Here is a 20,895-nt window from a genome sequence, read left to right on the forward strand (position 1 = left end):
CCCCTTTTTGTTAGTATGTTACTTTCCATATAAGGGAAACGCCAACAGCGCAATCAGGTCCCATTCAATTACCATCTGGGCACATTATAAATACTCATTGAATACACACACAGAGAGAAGTGTTTTCCCGTCACGTGTGCCAGAGTGCTATAGTCCCCGGTGATCAGCTGGCAGACAGGGAGTTTGGTCTTTCTGTTCGAGGTGCAGACAACCCCAGCTTTTGAACATCCAGATCTGTGGGAGACAGATTTCACTTGTAGAGGGGTCTAGTGCAGAGGAGCAGTTGAGCTGCGCCATAATTGGCCGGGGTTATGGCAGAGGATAGTTTGCTACTGTTTTGCCTATAGTTTTTTTTGTTATTATTTTTTCTCTTCTTGGTTTCTTTTGTTTAGTTATATTTAGTGTTGTTTTTGCCTCTTTTGGTTTAGTATATTTTGACTGATTGTAGGATTGGTTGATTTGTGTTATCAGACGAACCCACTGCACCTGAAGGACCTCGTTAGGTATATTAATGCTGTCTCTGTGCCCCTTTATTTAGCTTCAGATACCTGGGCTGTACTGTGTGGGGGCTCTAGCCGTATGGGTTGTTGTGCACCTGCATGCAGATAAGTATTACATGGCACCTAGGGGTGTTAGTTTGGTGTGTGTGTGCGTGTGTGTTTGCAGTGGTGGCAGTGCTGTGAAGGCACATGGTGATATAGTCGTGGAAAAAGTGGTTAACCTGTACCAGTCAGCCTGGCTTGTTAATATGTTTTTTTTGTTTTCCTTTAGAGTGAGGAGTATTTTGAATATATATTTTTTTATTATATGCACAGACACAGCATGATCGTGAGGGTGTGTGAGGCATTTTAACTCTTAAATACCTACTTGGCAGATATTAACTTTATTATATTAATAAATTGATCTCTGGTTGTATTACAACGCCACTGTCATTTTTATAAATTGATCTTTTTAAATAAATTTTGATACAATTGGACTCGAAGCCACGTCTCTGTTTAATTTCTTTACACTTATCTGTGTGTTGACCTGTATAGAGTAGGTGGTCTTGGGGGGAGCCCGGGTTAAGGTGGGATTAGCCTTACCCTCCAGTTAGGCAGGTCACATTTGGTTCCTTTATGTCCATCAGCTTAAATACACAACAACCATATATATCCAGACAGGTGACACAGTACAGGAGAAAACAATCAAGTGTGTTATTAAGGGGATGGGCCATGACAAGCCTCCACAAGAGATACAGAGTATATATTCTCCAAAACTCTTCTAGAGGGATGAACTCAGTTCTTCCAAAATATATTCCCTCATTTGGTGTTTAGATGGTGGTGGAGAGTGCAATCTAACACTGGTCTAAAATGGCCAATAGAAGTTTGATTGGGTTTACATTTAGTGATTGCAAAGATCACTCAGTGCCCAGGGGATAATGGTATTGTCATCCTGGGAGACAGCACTACCAAACCACAGAGTAAAGGTAACTTCTCAGAATACCTATACCTGATTGCACTCCCTCAGCTTGACTGTAAACAGTCCTCTTGAAAGATTAACAATGCTTAAGCCCTCCACCTGTTCATATGAAAGTGGCCATCTGTGACCTTGATGTGATTTGAACATGCAACCCTCTGATCTGGAGTCAGACGCGCTACCATTGCACCACAAGGTCTGTTGGTCACAGTTTAAAAAGGAGGTCATACAAGTAAAAGGTCTATTATTGTATCAGCCAGCAGGATTCAAGCTTGAGCCAATATACTGCTCTGTTTTATGTCTATTACCTGGTGTTAATTAGTAATGCTCATATTTTCCGTTACTGGTTCTAATTTTGCATTATTATTCCAATTATACAACTTATTTTGCCCTTGCAACATTTTGTTATTTGAATGCTGGTTTGGCATCTGGCATTAAACACATGGAGGAAGACCTTGACCCAAGACGTCCATGTGCCACTTAGGGCGTTCTTCTTCGAGAAGATATTCCCTCATTTGGTGCAGTCTATGACATGTCACTTCAAAACTCGCCACCAGTGTTCAGTTCAGCTTTGATGACAGAGAAGGCCATAGCACATGATTCACATCACTTATCAAACCAATGAGTGACACTTTATGCTCCATAAAGTTGGGGCATTGTCATCTTGGAGGAGGCCAGTGCCATCTGGATACATGTGTTTGATCACAGAATAAATGTGACCTCTCAGTTGCTCAGAGTAAGTCACAGACAGTTGTAACCATTTGACCCTGACGTGATTTGAACACGCAACCTTCTGATCTGGAGTCAGACGCGCTACCGTTGCGCCACAGAGTCTGCTGTCTCAACCTGTAAAAGTGTTTTAGGTGGATGGCATTTTTACAATCTTACAATCTTACAGCAAAGGTGACAGCAAAGGCCAAAACATATGATTTAAATTATTTTCATGCCCTTACAATTTTACAATTACAATGTTACAATTTCATTTGGCAGATGCTTTTATCCAAAGCGACGTACATCTGAGAGCTGATTAAACACAAGCAGGGATCTAGAGAGAACAACGAGAGTAAGCGCTATAAAGCTAAGTTTGACTCCGATTGGATGTAGATGTGGTGCACAGAGGCAATGCATAGAGTGCACAGATTGCTTAGAAGCAATTTTTTTATTTTTCATTTTTTTGTATTTTTGATTTTTATCTTCCTTAAGTCCATCAAGTGCAGAGGTGTTCGTGAAAGACCTAGGTCTTTAGTCTTTTCTTAAAGATTGAGAGGGACTGTGGATCAAACAGAGTTTGGTAACTCGTTCCACCACCAGGGAACTACAGAAGAGAAGAGTCTAGCTAGTGACTTAGGGCCCTGTTGTGGTGGTGGTATCAGGCGCCTTTCGTTGGCAGAGCGCACTGAGCGTGACGGAGCATAGACCTAAGGGAGTTTTGTAAGTGAGTGTCAGGGTTTTGAATTTGATGCGGACAGCAACTGGGAGCCAGCGGAGGGATATGAGCAGCGGGGTGATGTGCTGTTTTGGGCTGATTGAAGACCAGCTGTGTCGCTGCATTCTGGACGCACATGTGGGAAGGCCTGCCAGTAAGGAGTTGCAGTAGTCAATACGTGATATTACAAGAGCCTGTACCAGGAGTTGTGCTGCATGCTGGGTTGATTCAAGCTGGACACTGATGTTTTGTTATATAAAGGGACTGCCTGGGATGACAAGGAGCTTGAAGGTTGAGTTGGTGGCGTTCTTTCATCCATGCCGATATATCGGCAAGGCATGACGAGATCCGAAGTGAGACTGTGTGGTCTTTCGGTGGGAACAACTGGAAGAGCTGGGTATCGTCAGGATAGCAATGGTATGAGAAACCATGGGAGCAGATGATTACGCCAAGTGAGGTGTTGTATATTGAGAAAAGAAGGGGACTGAGCATTAACCCTTGGGGAACCCCTGTGGATAAGCCGTGCGGTTTGGACACTTCTCCCCTCCAAGATACTCTAAAATATCTCTCTGAGAGGTCAGACATGAACCAGCAGAGGGCAGATCCTTAGATACCAAGCTCAGTGAGTGTGGAAAGGAGGATTTGGTGGTTAAATGTGTCAAAGGCAGTAGTAATTTATAAACTGCATGTTCTTATACAACTCTTATTTACAAGCCTGAGTAAGTTTTAATATGCAAAAAAAAGGGACCACCAAGACAGTTTTCCAGGATGTAACTTCCTTTCCATTTTGACCAGTAAACATTTAGTTTTGTAAAATGCTTGCTGCCCTCTGAAGGGTAACAGTAGTCTTAAGCCAGAGTATTCGACAAGATCTTTATTGAATTCAGAGAGCTTTGCTCATGCTGATGAGATCCACCACTTAGTACCCATGGCCCTGAAAGACAGGAAAGAGCAACATTAGTACAAGTAACAATAAGGCTTAATATTGTTGTCTTACTGTCTAGCTTACCTTGCTCAGGTTGTATCCACCAGTTTGGCTATAAATTGGTACTTCATACCGCTGCCAGTGCTGCATGAAGCTGCCATGAGAAGGAGCAGATACGCCACCTGTTGCACCACCTTGTCCATAGGGAGCCATCACAGGTGGCCTGGGGTCCTCAAAGCTCTGGGGGACTGCAAAGGTCTCAGTCTTCTGTGCAGGACCGGGGTTATTGGAGACGTGGTATCTGATGTAGTGAACGTCATGCCAGTTGTCATTCCTTGCTTGTTGCTGCTGAAATGACTGTGGCTCAAGGATACTGGTTGGTCCAGGTGGACTCACTTTCTGAGGTCTATTGAAGCCAATGCCACGAGTGCCACCTGATATCTCCTCACCCGCAGAGAAGATACTGGGAGGTGCAACAGCCCAGTTGATGTCTGAGTAGAGGAATTAAGAGAATTATTAGCAGTTTCCAATGAAACTCCTACCATAGATAAAGAATTTATTTAATTCATTTAGAAACAAGACCTGCCACTAATAGTTGATGTATATCCAAAAAAGCACTTGAATTGTTACCTTGTGAACGTTTATATGTGCAGCAGCAGGCTGAGTGAGAACGAGAGACCAAGCTTCAACAGGAAGCGCAGCAGCTCGAGGAACAGCTGAAAATATTCAGAGGCAAACCCATGCTAAAGCTGATGCAGACACCTGACAGCAGCTGCTCAGTGATGCAAACACAATTATCTCAGCACTCAGAGCAGCTTGGATCAGAGCACCAGTGATGTCAAAGACACAACATCATCACAGCAACTGCAGGACTCCACTCTGCAGCGTCAGGAGTCCTTCAAGAGATTCCAGCACTATATAGAGACCTATTCAAATATAACTACAGAGCCCTGGACAAGGCCCTGAGAGTGCAGCATTCCCTGATGCACCTTTATTTAACCTCCTTTCCTAAACCCCTTTGTGAGGCAGGTTGAAAAGCAGCCCCGACCAATCAGAGCCTAATCAGTTAATGATGGACAGCTGCTGGTGAATGACTCTCAGGTAAGATGGATCAGCTTATAAATATATCAGTGGCTTCTTGTGTATCTGTCCCACTCTCTACATCAGAGGATCACAACTATACATGCGTTGCACATCATATGTTTGTAAAACTTGAGGACTTGCTGCTGTTAAATAGGTGTCTTGTTAACCATCTGGTCACTCATGGAAACTACAGAAAGTTTGACTTTTCTGATCTAGAGTCAGACATGCTACCATTGCACCACAAGATGGTCTGCTAATGGTATCTTAGATGGATGCTATACAAGTGGCCAAATCAAGATACACTGATGAAGGCCTTGGCCCGAGACATATGTTCTTTGCACAAAGATATTTTCTCACATGGTGTTTTGATGATGGTAGAGGAGAATATTGCCTGATTTGAGTTTACATTTAGTGATGCATAGACAACTCATCAAACTGCAAATGTTCCTCATGAAGTATTAACAATGCTCAGGCCAACCACCTACTCATTTGAAGGTGATCACTTGTGACCTTGACATGATTTGAACACGCAACCTTCTGATCTGGAGTCAGACGCGCTACCATTGCGCCACAAGGTCTGCTGTTGACAACTGTTGCAGCAGGATTCAAGCCTGAACTGAGATACACTGATGAAGACTTTGGCAAAAGACACTGTGCTCTTCATGCAGAAGATATTTCCTCATTTGATGTTTTGACAATGGTGATGGAGAGTGCTGTGCTTAACATGTCACCCCAAAATTTATCATAGGTGTTCAGTATAGCTGAGATCTAGTGACAGCAAAGGCCAAAACATATGATTTACATTATTTTCATTATCTTACAATGTCACAATTTCATTTGGCAGTTGCTTTTATCCAATGCGACGTACATCTGAAAGTTAATACAACACAAGTAAGGATCTAGTCAAGAGAGAGCGTGAGTAAGTGCCATGAAGCTAAGTTCAAGTCTGATAGGATGTAGGCACCAACAGGCAGTGAATTTCAAACACATGTATCCTGATGGCACTGACCTCCTCCAGAATGACAATGCTCCAAATCACAAAGCATGAGGTGTCACTCAGTGGTTTGATAAGTGATGTGAATCATATGCCATGGCCTTCTCCATTATCAAAGCTAAACTCAACACTGGTGGCAAGTTTTAGAGTGACATGTCATAGACTGCACCAAAGGAGGGAATATCTTCTGTAAGAAGAACGCCCTGACTGGCACATGAATGTCTGGGTCAAAGTCCTCCTCTGTGTTTAATGTCGGATGCCAAACCAGCATTCAAGTAACATAATGTTGCAAAGGCAAAATAAGTTTTATAACTGGAATAGTAATGCAAAATTGGAACCAGTAACACCAAAATAAACATATTAAGTAAGACTACATAATGGACATAAAATGGAGCGGTATATTAGCTCAAGCCTGAATCCTGCTGGCTGATGCAATAAAAAACATTTTATTTGTATGATCCCATTTTTAAACTGTCATAACAGACCTTGTGGCGCAACGGTAGCGCATCTGACTCCAGATCAGAAGGCTGCGTGTTCAAATCACGTCAAGGTCAAAGGTGATCACCTTTGAAATGAGCAGGTGGTTGGCCTGAGCATTGTTAATGCTTCATAAGCAACATTTGCAGTCATTGTGAGTACTATGAGTGGTCTATGCAATCAGTAAATGTAAATCCAATCAAATGTCTATGGTACTTTTTAGACCAGTGTCAGACTGCACTCTCCACCACCATCTAAACACCAAATGAGGCAATATACTTTGGAAGAACTGACTTCATCCCTCTAGAAGAGTTTTGGAGACGTGGAGAATATATACCAAAGTGCTCTGAGTCTTTTGTGGAGGCTTGTCGTGTTAATAACATACTTGATTGTTTTCTCCTTTACTGTTTCACTCGTCTGCATATATATGGTTGTTGTATAACTAAGCTGATGGACATAAAGGAACCGTATCTGGGCTACAGTGATAGACATTTCATTTGTATGGCATCTTTGTATATTATAGTTTGCGCAATTCAAGAGAAGAGTCTAGCTGGTGACTTAAGGCCCTGTGGTGGTCATTGTACCAGGTGCCTTTCATTGGCAGGGCATAGTGAGCGGTAGGCAGGAGCTGTTTTGTAAGCGAGCATCAAGGATTTGAATCTGATTCAGGCAGCAACTGGGAGCCAGTGGAGGGATATGAGTAGCAGGTTGACATGTGCTGTTTTGGGCTGGTTGAAGACCAGCTGTGCTGCCGTGTTCTGTATCATCTGCAGAGGTTTGAATCTTAATGTGGGGAGATCTGCCAGTAAGGAGTTGCAGTTGTCAATGCACGATATTACAACATTCTTACGGTGGGGGTATTAGCATCCTGAAAGAAACTACTGCAGTCAGGACAGAAATGTTTCATCATACAGCTGCTCAACTCCAATGCAATTTGAACATGAAACCTTCTTATCTGAATGCCATACAAGTGGGTCTACATTTAGTGATTGCATAGATCACCCATTCTCATCAAGCTCACTCACAGTGACTGTAAATGTTGCTCATGAAGATTTAACAACACTCAGGTCAACTACCTGCTCATTTGAAGGTGATCACCTGTGACCTTGATGTGATTTGAACACACAACCTTCTGATCTGGAGTCAGACGCGCTACCGTTGCGCCACAAGGTCTGTTAGGACAGTTTAAAAATGCAAGTAAAATGTTTATTATTGCATCAGCCAGCAGGATTCAGGCTTGAGCTAATATAATGCTCCATTTTATGTCCATTAACTAGTCTTACTTATTAATACGCTTATTGTGCTGTTACTGGTTCTAATTTTGCATTACTATTCCAATTATAAAACTTATTTTGCCCTTGCAACATTTTGTTGTTTGAATGCTGGTTTGGCATCTGGCACTAAACACAGAGGAAGATCTTGACCCAAGACGTCCATGTGCTAGTCAAGGTGTTCTTCTTCCCTCATTTGGTGTAGTCAATGGGTGAATCCCAAGTCTCTTAAATTGCATCCACGTTTCCCTCACTTGCATCTTTTCCTTGCGTCTTAGTCCCTCCCACCGTGGATGCAAGGAAAGACACAAGGAAACCAAGCAAGGAGAGAGGAAACAAGGAAATTTGTTTTAAGAGACATGAGACGTCCTCACCTTTTGAAGCGTCATGTGAAGCGACGTCTGTTCATGATGACGGCGACAGCTGATCACAACTGGATCAGCTGTCAGTCGGCTTTAAAAGCTGTAGAGACTCCTGATGGAGTTTGTGTCTGCACACATGTGCACTGTGCTAACACTAATAAAGGTGCACAGTTATCACTGCTAAAGCAGCTGTTTTCTCTTTAACAAACACCTAAATAACAACCTGCATTTTGTATTTACACTGTGTACTGTGTCCTGCTCAGAGGCACAGGAACTATTTCTACTCGCAGAATGCGTTTATACTATTTATTGGTTATTTGCATTTGTATTTTTTGATAATCCTGATAATGAATTAATTATTCAATAACTTGAAAATATGTATTTGGCTAAATGTTTCAGGGCAAATGGAAATTATGTAACTCATATCAAACCTGATGCTCAGGAATTTTCAGCCTCACATGTGACTGAATGGAAATGACGATAAATTATGTAAAATATAGATGTGCTTAACTGTTATTATGGATAAAATTAAAGTCAGGAAGAGCCTGTCAGCAAGAAACAGTTTAATGGGGGATATAACAGATCATGAAAAGAAAAATCTTTCTAATAAATGAAGAAAGTTGTTTATGGTTCTTTTGTTGATCAGACCGACGATTAACAGATTTTTAACTATATGATGAATCAGAAACACATAAAACATAAAACTTGGGAATGATACACTTAAATTTAATCTGTAATCTGTCTCAAATTCGGTATGAAACTGCAATTATGTATCAGATCAGTCAGATCAGCTGCAGCGTCCAATCAATAACTGATATCCAATAAGGGGGCCTGTCGGCTGGTAAAAGACTTCTGTGAAGGCTGCTCTCGTGTTTCCTCGCTCCTTGCTCCTCAGAGATCCCTCCTCAATCCTCGATCCTCGCTCCTCGAAGCAGAAGCAAGAGATTTGGGACGCTTATCAAAATGGCGCACCAGGAACAACTTCCGGTTCAGGCGAGGAGCGAGGAGCAAGGAAAGATCAAATAAAAGACTTGAGATGTACCCTATGACATGTCGCTCTAAAACTTGCCACCAGTGTTCAGTTCAGCTTTGATGACCAAGAAGGCCATAGCACATGATTCACATCACTTATCAAACCAATGAGTGACACTTTATGCTCTGTAATTTGGGGCATTGAGGTGGCCAGTGCCATCTGGATACTTGTGTTTGATCACAGAATAAATGTGACCTCTCAGTTGCTCAAAGGAAGTCACAGGTGCAACTGTTTGACCTTGACATGATTTGAACATGCAACCTTCTGATCTGGAGTCAGACGCGCTACCGTTGCGCCACAAGGTCTGTTATGATATTTTAAAAATGCAAGTAAAATGTTTATTATTGCATCAGCCAGCAGGATTCAGGTTTGAGCTAATATACTGCTCCATTTTATGTCCATCAACTAGTCTTACTTATTAATACGCTTATTTTGCTGTTAGTGGTTCCAATTTTGCATTACTATTCCAGTTATAAAACTTATTTTGCCCTTGCAACATTTTGGTATTTGAATGCTGGTTTGGCCTCTGGCACTAAACACATAGGAAGACCTTGACCCAAGACGTCCATGCACCAGTCAGGGTGTTCTTCTTCTAGAATATATTCCCTCATTTGGTGCAGTCTATCACATGTCGCTCTAAAACTTGCCATCAGTGTTCAGTTCAGCTTTGATGACCAAGAAGGCCATAGCACATGATTCACATCACTTATCAAACCAATGAGTGACACTTTATGCTCTGTAATTTGGGGCATTGAGGTGGCCAGTGCCATCTGGATACTTGTGTTTGATCACAGAATAAATGTGACCTCTCAGTTGCTCAAAGGAAGTCACAGGTGCAACTGTTTGACCTTGACATGATTTGAACATGCAACCTTCTGATCTGGAGTCAGACGCGCTACCGTTGCGCCACAAGGTCTGTTATGATATTTTAAAAATGCAAGTAAAATGTTTATTATTGCATCAGCCAGCAGGATTCAGGTTTGAGCTAATATACTGCTCCATTTTATGTCCATCAACTAGTCTTACTTATTAATACGCTTATTTTGCTGTTAGTGGTTCCAATTTTGCATTACTATTCCAGTTATAAAACTTATTTTGCCCTTGCAACATTTTGGCATTTGAATGCTGGTTTGGCCTCCGGCACTAAACACAGAGGAAGACCTTGACCCAGGACGTCCATGTACCAGTCAGGGTGTTCTTCTTCTAGAATATAGTCCCTCATTTGGTGCAGTCTATCACATGTCGCTCTAAAACTTGCCATCAGTGTTCAGTTCAGCTTTGATGACCAAGCCATAGCACATGATTCACATCTCTTATCAAACCAATGAGTGACACTTTTTTTTTACTGTAGTTTGGGGCATTGTCATTATGGAGGAGGCCAGTGCCATCTGGATACAGATCATGTGACCTCTCAGTTGCTCAGAGTAAGTCACAGAGAGTTGTAACCCTTTGACCCTGACGTGATTTGAACACGCAACCTTCTGATCTGGAGTCAGACGCGCTACCGTTGCGCCACAGAGTCTGCTGTCTCACACTGTTATGACAACTTAGAACCAACTTAGAACCATGTTATACAAGTATAATATCTATCACTGCAGCAGGATTCAAGCCTAAACCAAGATACACTTATGAAGACTTTGGCCAAAGACACTGTGCTCTTACGTTAATGCGGAGAGACCTGCCAGTAAGGAGTTGCCATTGTCAATGCATGATATTACAAGAGCCTTTTGATGGGGGCACTAGCATCTTGAAAGAGACTACTGCAGTCAGGAGACAAAATGTTTCATCATACAACTGCTTGACTCTAATGCAATTTGAACATGAAACCTTCTTATCTGGAGTCAGACACACCAGAATTGCGCAAACTATAATATACAAAGATGCCATACAGCTGAAATGTCTATCACTGTTGCCCAGATATGGTTCCTTTATGTCCATCAACTTAAATACACAACCATATATATGCAGATGGGTGACACAATAAAGGAGAAAACAATCAAGTGTGTTATTAACAGGTTCAGCCACAACAAGCCTCAGAGCACTCAAGTATATATTCTCCATGTCTATTCTAGAGGGATGAACTTACTTCTTCCAGGGTATTATTGCTTCATTTGGTGGTGGAGAGTGCAATCTAACACTGGTGTTTGATTGGGTTTACATTTAGTGATGCACAGAGGAGGACTTTGACCCAGACATTCATGTGCCAGTCAGGGCGTTCTTCTTACAGAAGATATTCCCTCATTTGGTGCAGTCTATCACATGTCGCTCTAAAACTTGCCATCAGTGTTCAGTTCAGCTTTGATGACCAAGAAGGCCATAGCACATGATTCACATCACTTATCAAACCAATGAGTGACACTTTATGCTCTGTAATTTGGGGCATTGAGGTGGCCAGTGCCATCTGGATACTTGTGTTTGATCACAGAATAAATGTGGCCTCTCAGTTGCTCAAAGGAAGTCACAGGTGCAACTGTTTGACCTTGACATGATTTGAACATGCAACCTTCTGATCTGGAGTCAGACGCGCTACCGTTGCGCCACAAGGTCTGTTATGATATTTTAAAAATGCAAGTAAAATGTTTATTATTGCATCAGCCAGCAGGATTCAGGTTTGAGCTAATATACTGCTCCATTTTATGTCTATCAACTAGTCTTACTTATTAATACGCTTATTTTGCTGTTAGTGGTTCCAATTTTGCATTACTATTCCAGTTATAAAACTTATTTTGCCCTTGCAACATTTTGGCATTTGAATGCTGGTTTGGCCTCCGGCACTAAACACAGAGGAAGACCTTGACCCAAGACGTCCATGTACCAGTCAGGGTGTTCTTCTTCTAGAATATAGTCCCTCATTTGGTGCAGTCTATCACATGTCGCTCTAAAACTTGCCATCAGTGTTCAGTTCAGCTTTGATGACCAAGCCATAGCACATGATTCACATCTCTTATCAAACCAATGAGTGACACTTTATGCTCTGTAGTTTGGGGCATTGTCATTATGGAGGAGGCCAGTGCCATCTGGATACAGATCATGTGACCTCTCAGTTGCTCAGAGTAAGTCACAGAGAGTTGTAACCCTTTGACCCTGACGTGATTTGAACACGCAACCTTCTGATCTGGAGTCAGACGCGCTACCGTTGCGCCACAGAGTCTGCTGTCTCAAACTGTTATGGCAACTTAGAACCATGTTATACAAGTACAATATCTATCGCTACAGCAAGATTCAAGCCTAAACCAAGATACACTGATGAAGACTTTGGCCAAAGACACTGTGCTCTTAAGTTAATGCGGAGAGACCTGCCAGTAAGGAGTTGCTATTGTCAATGCATGATATTACAAGAGCTTTTTGATGGGGGCATTAGCATCTTGAAAGAGACTACTGCAGTCAGGAGACAAAATGTTTCATCATACAACTGCTTGACTCTAATGCAATTTGAACATGAAACCTTCTTATCTGGAGTCAGACACACCAGAATTGCGCAAACTATGTATACAAAGATGCCATACAGCTGAAACGTCTATCACTGTAGCCCAGGTATGGTTCCTTTATGTCCATCAGCTTAAATACACAACCATATATGCAGATGGGTGACACAATAAAGGAGAAAGCAATCAAGTGTGTTATTAACAGGTTGGGTCACGACAAACCTCCACAAAAGACTCAGAGGACTTTGGTATATATTCTCCAAGTCTCCAAAACTCATCTAGAGGGATATAGTTAATTCTTCCAAAGTATATTGCCTCATTTGGTGGTGGAGAGTGCAATCTAACACTGGTGTTTGATTGGGTTTACATTTAGTGATGCATAGACCACTCATGAAACTCACACAGTGACTGCAAATGTTGCTCATGAAGGATTAAGAATGCTCAGATCAACCAGCTGCTCATTTGAAGGTGATCACTTTTGACCTTGATGTGATTTGAACACGCAACCTTCTGATCTGGAGTCAGACGTGCTACCGTTGCACCACAAGGTCTGCTATTGACATCTGTCATGACAATTTAGAACCATGCTATACAAGTACAATATCTATGTAAGGGACTGAGCTGGCAGACAAAGGAAACTCAGGTGGTTTCAAAAAAAGAGGGTTTTTATTTTACCCAAAAAACGCAAAAAAGGTACAAATGACAATATATGTAAATAAAGTTCAGGGCCCATAAAAGAGGTCAAATAAACAGAACTCAACAAAAGTGAACTTAACCCTGCTAACAGACCTTTCAAAATGTACACAAAGGGGAACATATATACTGGATGATCAGACCATAACACAAGAGGGGTAACTGACAAATGACAAACAAAAAAAACCCAACAGAATTCCCCCCCCAAAACAGGTTAACTCAACTAAAATCAACTAAACCAAAAATACCCAACTAAACATTCAATAAAGAGAAACAAACAATATGACTAAACTTGAAATAAACAGTTCCTCCCTGTGAGGTGTCAGGACTTGGTATGACCCAATTGGCCACTTCCTGTATTTAACCATTGCATGTCCTGATGCACATCCTTTGCCCAGGCCTGGCCAGATGTCCTCCAGGAGCAGCACCCCAACACTGGTAACTCAAAAAATGAAAATTAGAACAACTTAAACTAATGACATATAAGTTGACCAAATGTGCGCGCTACAAATAGAAACTAATGTACTGCCAAACTGTAAAATAAAATGAGTATGATGTATGAAACAAAATCCAGTGTGTTGTTATTTATTTGTATGTAATGTGAAATGTAAAATTAGCTAACTGAGGAAAAAATGAACTACAGATGTAAAAGAGACCAAAGTGTGAGTGCCAGCTGGGATACAAACTTCAATGCAGCTGTGTGGCTGCAAGTGCGGCTATCACAATCTATCACAGCAGCAGGATTCAAGCCTGAACTGAGACACACTGATGAAGACTTTGGCCAAAGACACTGTGCTCTTACTGTAATGCGGAGAGACCTGTCAGTAAGGAGTTGCCATTGTCAATGCATGATATTACAAGAGCTTTTTGATGGGGGCATTAGCATCTTGAAAGAGACTACTGCAGTCAGGAGACAAAATGTTTCATCATACAACTGCTTGACTCTAATGCAATTTGAACATGAAACCTTCTTATCTGGAGTCAGACACACCAGAATTGCGCAAACTATATATACAAAGATGCCATACAGCTGAAATGTCTATCACTGTAGCCCAGGTATGGTTCCTTATGATGGGGGCATTAGCATCTTGAAAGAGACTACTGCAATCAGGACAGAAATGTTTCATCATACAACTGCTTGACCCTAACGCAATTTGAATATGAAACTTTATCTGGAGTCAGACACACCAGAATTGCGCAAACTATAATATAGAAAGATGCCATACAAGTGAAATGTTTATCACTGCAGCCTGAGCCCAGATATGGTTCCTTTTATGTCCGTCAGCTTAAATACACAACAACCCAATCTAACACTAGTGTTTGATTGGGTTTACATTTAGTGATGCATAGACCACTCATAACACTCAGTGACTGCAAATGTTCCTCATTTCAGGATTAACAATGCTCAGGTCAACCAGCTGCTCATTTGAAGGTGATCACCTATGACCTTGATGTGATTTGAACACACAACCTTCTGATCTGGAGTCAGACGCGCTACCGTTGCGCCACAAGGTCTGTTATCACAGTGTAAAAATGGGGTCATACAAGTAAAATGTTTATTATTGCATCAGCCAGCAGGATTCAGGCTTGAGCCAATATACCGCTCCATTTTATGTCCATTAACTAGTCTTACTTATTAATGCTCTTATTTTGCTCTTACTTGTTCCAATTTTGCATTACTATTCCAATTATAAAACTTATTTTGTCCTTGCAACATTTTTTTATTTGAATGCTGGTTTGTGTGGTGGCCGCACCACATGTGAGCACCAAGTGTTAGTAGTTTTCTTTTTAACACTTAACGTACAAACATTTCAAATAATGACAGTACACATAGTCTTTTGTTTTCATACAGCACACACTTCATTATTGACAGTTTGTTTGCTAATTTGAGTGCATGCATTTTGGTTAACATTCTGTCATTAATATTTCTTGCTTGTGTTAAATCATGCTTTACCTTTGTCTTTTTTTTCATGGATCCGGCGAGTTCTCCCTCTGGCCAAACTAGTCGGCATCGGTAAAGATGGCCTCTTATACTGTGGCAGGCAGGAAGTGGAAGAGGCCAACCGGGCGTGCCAGAGGGGAGTCTGCCTAATTACTTTAAGATGTCAAGTTTTATTTTTCTTGCTTTTGATAGTTAGTTTGGTTGTAAATAGTTTCTTGATTTAAATCTTTGTTGCGATTAATGTTTATGATATAGAGATAATTGTTTATTCCTGCCCCTTCTTGTATGTCTGTGTAGACTAGCCTGTGTGTATATAAACCCCCCTTATGTGTCATTTGTCAGGTCTGTTATGTTCAGGTCAGGTCGCTTTTTGTTTAGTTGACCTCAATTTGAGTTAAAGGGTCCTAGTTATTTTGAAATTACTTTCCTCTATTTTTTCTATTTTTGTATTTTGAAAAAAATTATTTAAGTTGAAATTAACTTGTAAATTACTATTTTTTGCTTTATACACCTGGTGTTCTTGAGTCTTACTGCTTGGTCCCTGACAGTTTGGCATCTGGCATTAAACACAGAGGAAGACCTTGACCCAAGATGTCCATGTGCCAGTCAGGGCGTTCTTCTTCCAAAAGATATTCCCTCATTTGGTGCAGTCTATCACATGTCACTCTAAAACTTGCTATCAGTGTTCAGTGCAGTTTTGATGACCAAGAAGGCCATAGTATGTGATTCACATCACTTATCAAACCAGTGAGTGACAGCTCATGCTTTGTGATGTGGGGCATTGTCATTATGGAGGACGCCAGTGCTATCAGGATACATATGTTTGATCAGAGAATAAATGCAACCCTTCAGTTGCTCAAAGGAAGTCACAGGGAGTTGCAACTGTTTGACCCTGACGTGATTTGAACACGCAACCTTCTGATCTGGAGTCAGACGCGCTACCGTTGCGCCACAGAGTCTGCTGTCTCACACTGTTATGACAACTTAGAACCATGTTATACAAGTATAATATCTATCACTGCAGCAGGATTCAAGCCTGAGCTGAGATAAACTGATGAAGACTTTGGCCAAAGACATTGTGCTCCTCATGCAGAAGATATTTCCTCATTTGAAGTTTTGACAATGGTGGTGAAGAGTGCTGTGATAAACGTGTCGCCCCAAAATTAGGTGTTCAGTTTAGCTTACATCTGGTGACAGCAAAGGCCAAAACATATGATTTAAATTATTAAATTATTATTATTATTATTATTATTAAATTAAATTACAATGTTACAATTTCATTTGGCAGTTGCTTTGATCCAAAGTGACATACATCTGAGAGTTAATACAACACAAGCAAGGATCTAGTCAGGAGAGAACAATGTGAGTAAGTGCTATAAAGTTAAGTTCAAGTCTGATAGGATGTAGGTACCAACAGGCAGTGCACAGAGGTAACGCCTGTTAACGAACTACAGAAGAGAAGCGTCTAGCTAGCAACTTAAGGCCCTGTTGTGGTGGTTGTGCCAGATGCCTTTCATTGGCAGAGCATAAAGAGTAGGAGGGAGTGTAGACCTGAATGAGGGAGTTCAGGTAGGTGGAAGCTGTTAGTTGCTGTTTTGTGAGCGAGCATCAAGGTTTTGAATCTGATTCGGGCAGCAACTGGGAGCCAGTGGAGGGATATGAACAGCAGGGTGACATGTTGTTTTGGGCTGGTTGAAGACCAGAGCCTTATGATGGGCGGGATGAACTCATTTCTTCCAAAGTATATTGCCTCAATTGGTGTTTAGATGATGGTGGAGAGTGCAGTCTGACACTGATCTAAAATGTCACATAGAAGTTTGATTGGGTTTACATTTAGTGATGCATAGACCACTCATAATGCTCACAGTGACTCCTCATGAAGTATTAACAATGCTCAGGCCAACCACCTGCTCATTGGAAGGTGATCACCTGTGACCTTGACGTGATTTGAACACGCAACCTCCTGATCTGGAGTCAGATGCGCTACCATTGCGCCACAAGGTCTGTTATCACAAGGTAAAAACGGGGTCATACAAGTAAACTGTTTATTATTGTTTATAATTGCATCAGCCAGCAGGATTCAAGCTTGAGCTAATATACCACTCCATTTTATGTTCATTAACTAGTATAACTAATTACTTATGAATGCTCTTATTTTGCTGTTACTGGTTCTAATTCAGAATCAACTTATCAAACCACTGAGTCACACCTCATGCTCTGTGATTTGGGGCATTGTCATCATGGAGGAGGCCAGTTCCATCTGGATACATGTGTTTGATCACAGAATAAATGAGACCTCTCAGTTGCTCAAAGGAAGTCACAGGGAGTTGCAACTGTTTGACCCTGACATGATTTGAACACGCAACCTTCTGATCTGGAGTCAGACGCGCTACCGTTGCGCCACAGAGTCTACTGTCTCACACTGTTATGACAACTTAGAACCATGTTATACAAGTATAATATCACTGCAGCAGGATTCAAGCCTGAACTGAGATACACCGATGAAGACTTTGGCCAAAGACACTGTGCTTTACATGCAGAAGATATTTCCTCATTTGACAATGGTGATGGAGAGTGCTTAACATGTCACCCCAAAATTTATCATAGGTGTTCAGTTTAGCTGAGATCTAGTGACAGCAAAGGCCAAAACACATTTACATGACTTTCATGCTCTTACAATTTCATTTGGCAGTTGCCTTTATCCAAAGCGACGTACATTAATACAATACAAGCAAGGATCTAGTCAGGAGGGAACAACGTGAGTAAGTGCCATGAAGCCAAGTTGGGTCCTAGGAATGGGGAGGGACTCTGCAGATCAAATGAAGTTTGGTTACTCGTTCCACCAATGGGGAACTACAGAAGAGACGAGTCTAGCTAGTGACTTAAGGCCCTGTTGTCGTGGTTGTACCAGGTGCCTTTTATTGGCAGAGTAGTGAGCGTATACCTGAATGAGGGAGTTCAGGTAGGCAGGAGCTGTTTTACTTGCTGTTTTGTAAGCGAGCATCAAGGTTTTGAATCTGATTCAGGTAGCAACTGGGAGCCAGTGGAGGGATATGAACAGTGAGGTGACATGCCTCTCAGTTACTCAAAGTCAGAGTTGCAACTGTCTGACCCTGACGTGATTTGAACATGCAACCTTATGATCAGGAGTCAGATTCAATACCGTCGCACCACAGAGTGCTTTAGGGAGATGACATTTTGATCCAAAGTCAATCCTCCAAGTCACTGAAGGCAACTGTGCATTTTATGTTACATAGCATAAGCTATGTGCTTGGATGGAGGCATCTGTTCTGTGGCAACTTTTCTAGCCAGAAGGAACATAGAAAGCTTCAAATCCATTTGCTGCAATAATCCTTATGAATCTTTTACACAGTTTTCCAGGATGTAACTGCTATTTTGACCAGTAAACATCTAGTTTTGTAAAATGCTTGCTGCCTCCTGAAGGGTAACAGTAGTCTTAAGCCAGAGTATTTGACAAGATCTTTATTGAATTCAGAAAGCTTTGCTCATGCTGATGAGATCCACCACTTAGTATCTATGGCCCTGAAAGACAGGAATGAACAAACATTAGTACAAGTAACAATAAGGCTTAATATTGTTTTACAATGTCCAGCTTACTTTGCCTGGGTTGTATCCACCAGCTCGGGAATGAGAAGGAGCAGAAACCCCACCTCTTGCACGACCTTGTCCATAAGGAGCAATCACAGGACGCTTCACAGGTGGCCTGGGGTCCTCAAAGCTCTGGGGGACTGCAAAGGCCTCAGTCTGCTGTGCAGGACCGGGGTTATCAGAGAAATGGTATCTGATGTAGTGAACGTCTTCCCAGTTGTCGCTTCCCTGCTCGTTGCTGCTGCTGTAGTGACTGACTGTGCCCGGAGGATACTGGCCGGTCAGGAACATGTAGTCGTAGTGAGGGTAAATATTCCAGCTTCCACCAATGCTGGACTCTGGCTGAGGTTGGCTGGTGAACTCTTGTCCAGCAGAGATTGGCGCTGGAGGAGGCAGAGGAGGGAGCAAGCCTTGTTCCTCGGTCTCCCTCTGGTAGTCACCGTTCTCAAAGGCTTCCTCAAAATGGGACAACTCTCCTGCCTGGTACACTGGTCCAGGTGGAGGAAGAGGTGGACTCACATTCTCAGGTCTACTGGAGCCAACGCCATGAGTGCCCACTGACATCTCACCCACAGAAGAGATACTGGGAGGTGCAACAATCCAGTTGATGTCTGAGAAGAGGAATAAAGAGAAAATGAGTAGCAGGTTCCAACGAAGCCATGTTCAAGAATTTGAATCCAAGAGTAATCAGTAAGCCAAGAGCTGCTGGTAATAACTGATCTAGATCCACAAGACAAACAATAGATTTGTTACCTCCTGAGGCAGGTTGGAAAGCAGCTCCAGGCTGTGTTGAGCTGGCAGGGCTGTTTGTCAAAGAACTACCACCGTATCCTGACAGAGCAGGCCCAGAAGAGGAGCTAGAGCCAAAGGACGGTGCTGGTTTTCTCTGAACACCAGTCTGAGTGGAACTGGGCGCCCACTGTGGAGCAGGCAAATAAGCTGGTTCGGAGACTCCTTTAGAAGGAGCATTGTAAGGCATCGCAGCTACAGGTGCAGACTGGCTAGAGCCAAGATAAGGGCCAGCATTGGTATTATAGCCTGGAGCTGAGCACAAGAGAAAAAGTTCATTAGAAGACAGTTCAACTGAAAACATAACATTTTCCTGTAGTGGATGATGATAGTTTACCATGCTTAAGAGGAGTGCAGCATATATCCACAATCAGCAAAGCAAAGAGGGAAGCCCTGTGATCATTTTAAAAAGACAACACATCAACAAACATTTCCCAGCAAACATTTACAAGACTACTTGAAAAGACACCAACTGCTTACCATGAGAAGAACCAAGCAGTCATCATGTTGAAGGCGAAGACTAAAGAATCTGTCAAATGTGAAGGGTTATAAATGTTGCCAGAGATCAGCCTGACCAATCAGAGCCTAATCAGTTAATGATGGACAGCTGCTGGTGAATGAGTCTCAGGTAAGATGGATCAGCTTATAAATATGTCAGCGGCTTCTTGTGTATCTGTCCCAAACCCCCCCCCCCCCCCCCCCCCCCCCCCCCCTCTCTTGGCCCATCAGAGGAGCACAACTACAAATGTGTTGCACACTATATGTTTGTAAAGCTTGAGGACTTGCTGCATTTAAGTAGAAAAACAATGGAGATGCTGAGAGACTCCTATTAAGAACATTTTAATTGATGACATAACAATATGTGCAATGTGTTACTGAGTATATGTGTGTGTGTGTGTGTGTGTGTGTGTGTGTGTGTGTGTCCATAACAACCTTTATAGACAGTTCTGACAAAGATAAAGAACACAAAGCAACTTATTTTGTTCCTTATGAAGCTTCCACAATTATAAACTCATAATGTCTTGTTATCCATCTGGTCACTCGTGGAAATTACAGAAAGTTTGACCTTGATGTGGTTTGAACACATAACCTTAACCCAAGACATCCATGTGCCAGTCAGAGCTGTAGGAATTTATGCGCTCAAATATCTTAACGATTTTATGGGGGAATTATGAATTTTTATTGTGCACAACTCCAACATGAAATTATTCGTCCAGTGACATAACTCATATTAGAGTAGGTATAATAATAGGGAAATAGTCCTCTTTGTTGGCCACACAAGAGAGGTCAATTAGAATTATGATGAATAATCTTAATTATGATTTTGCAAAGGTATCTGTCTTTTAAGGTTAAGTGACTGAGATGCAAGCACAAGAAAACACAAACAAGTCCACTTTAATTACATACACAT

The 20,895-nt window shown here is 41.8% G+C and overlaps 1 protein-coding gene, 1 long non-coding RNA gene and 14 other non-coding genes across 16 annotated transcripts; 1 reads left to right on the plus strand and 15 right to left on the minus strand.

Annotated features, from left to right (window-relative positions):
• Positions 1 to 2,217: 2,217 nt before the first annotated feature.
• trnaw-cca lies at positions 2,218 to 2,289 on the minus strand. The gene has a single exon. It is a non-coding gene; the product is annotated as a tRNA-Trp (tRNA).
• A 1,451-nt stretch (positions 2,290 to 3,740) lies between these two features.
• Positions 3,741 to 4,800, minus strand: LOC121902048. The gene is made up of 3 exons (XR_006097446.1): positions 4,437 to 4,800; positions 3,891 to 4,297; positions 3,741 to 3,815 (listed from the first exon to the last, which is right to left on the minus strand). It is a non-coding gene; the product is annotated as an uncharacterized LOC121902048 (long non-coding RNA).
• A 595-nt stretch (positions 4,801 to 5,395) lies between these two features.
• Positions 5,396 to 5,467, minus strand: trnaw-cca. Its single transcript has one exon. It is a non-coding gene; the product is annotated as a tRNA-Trp (tRNA).
• Positions 5,468 to 6,365: 898 nt separating this feature from the next.
• On the plus strand, positions 6,366 to 6,437 carry trnaw-cca. The gene has a single exon. It is a non-coding gene; the product is annotated as a tRNA-Trp (tRNA).
• A 1,024-nt stretch (positions 6,438 to 7,461) lies between these two features.
• On the minus strand, positions 7,462 to 7,533 carry trnaw-cca. The gene has a single exon. It is a non-coding gene; the product is annotated as a tRNA-Trp (tRNA).
• Positions 7,534 to 9,259: 1,726 nt separating this feature from the next.
• On the minus strand, positions 9,260 to 9,331 carry trnaw-cca. Its single transcript has one exon. It is a non-coding gene; the product is annotated as a tRNA-Trp (tRNA).
• A 539-nt stretch (positions 9,332 to 9,870) lies between these two features.
• On the minus strand, positions 9,871 to 9,942 carry trnaw-cca. The gene has a single exon. It is a non-coding gene; the product is annotated as a tRNA-Trp (tRNA).
• A 534-nt stretch (positions 9,943 to 10,476) lies between these two features.
• trnaw-cca lies at positions 10,477 to 10,548 on the minus strand. Its single transcript has one exon. It is a non-coding gene; the product is annotated as a tRNA-Trp (tRNA).
• A 953-nt stretch (positions 10,549 to 11,501) lies between these two features.
• trnaw-cca lies at positions 11,502 to 11,573 on the minus strand. The gene has a single exon. It is a non-coding gene; the product is annotated as a tRNA-Trp (tRNA).
• A 532-nt stretch (positions 11,574 to 12,105) lies between these two features.
• trnaw-cca lies at positions 12,106 to 12,177 on the minus strand. Its single transcript has one exon. It is a non-coding gene; the product is annotated as a tRNA-Trp (tRNA).
• Positions 12,178 to 12,930: 753 nt separating this feature from the next.
• trnaw-cca lies at positions 12,931 to 13,002 on the minus strand. Its single transcript has one exon. It is a non-coding gene; the product is annotated as a tRNA-Trp (tRNA).
• A 1,585-nt stretch (positions 13,003 to 14,587) lies between these two features.
• Positions 14,588 to 14,659, minus strand: trnaw-cca. Its single transcript has one exon. It is a non-coding gene; the product is annotated as a tRNA-Trp (tRNA).
• Positions 14,660 to 15,973: 1,314 nt separating this feature from the next.
• trnaw-cca lies at positions 15,974 to 16,045 on the minus strand. The gene has a single exon. It is a non-coding gene; the product is annotated as a tRNA-Trp (tRNA).
• Positions 16,046 to 17,018: 973 nt separating this feature from the next.
• Positions 17,019 to 17,090, minus strand: trnaw-cca. Its single transcript has one exon. It is a non-coding gene; the product is annotated as a tRNA-Trp (tRNA).
• Positions 17,091 to 17,424: 334 nt separating this feature from the next.
• Positions 17,425 to 17,496, minus strand: trnaw-cca. The gene has a single exon. It is a non-coding gene; the product is annotated as a tRNA-Trp (tRNA).
• Positions 17,497 to 18,554: 1,058 nt separating this feature from the next.
• Positions 18,555 to 20,017, minus strand: LOC121902562 (protein PRRC2A-like). Its single transcript, XM_042419923.1, has 5 exons — positions 19,965 to 20,017; positions 19,822 to 19,877; positions 19,449 to 19,739; positions 18,705 to 19,306; positions 18,555 to 18,629 (listed from the first exon to the last, which is right to left on the minus strand). The coding sequence occupies exons 1-5, from the start codon at positions 19,988 to 19,990 to the stop codon at positions 18,615 to 18,617; spliced, it is 990 nt and encodes a 329-aa protein (XP_042275857.1). The 5' UTR covers positions 19,991 to 20,017; the 3' UTR covers positions 18,555 to 18,614.
• Positions 20,018 to 20,895: the final 878 nt, after the last annotated feature.

The sequence above is a fragment of the Thunnus maccoyii genome, chromosome 8 (genome assembly GCF_910596095.1).
Source record: "Thunnus maccoyii chromosome 8, fThuMac1.1, whole genome shotgun sequence".
Classification (NCBI taxonomy): domain Eukaryota; kingdom Metazoa; phylum Chordata; class Actinopteri; order Scombriformes; family Scombridae; genus Thunnus; species Thunnus maccoyii.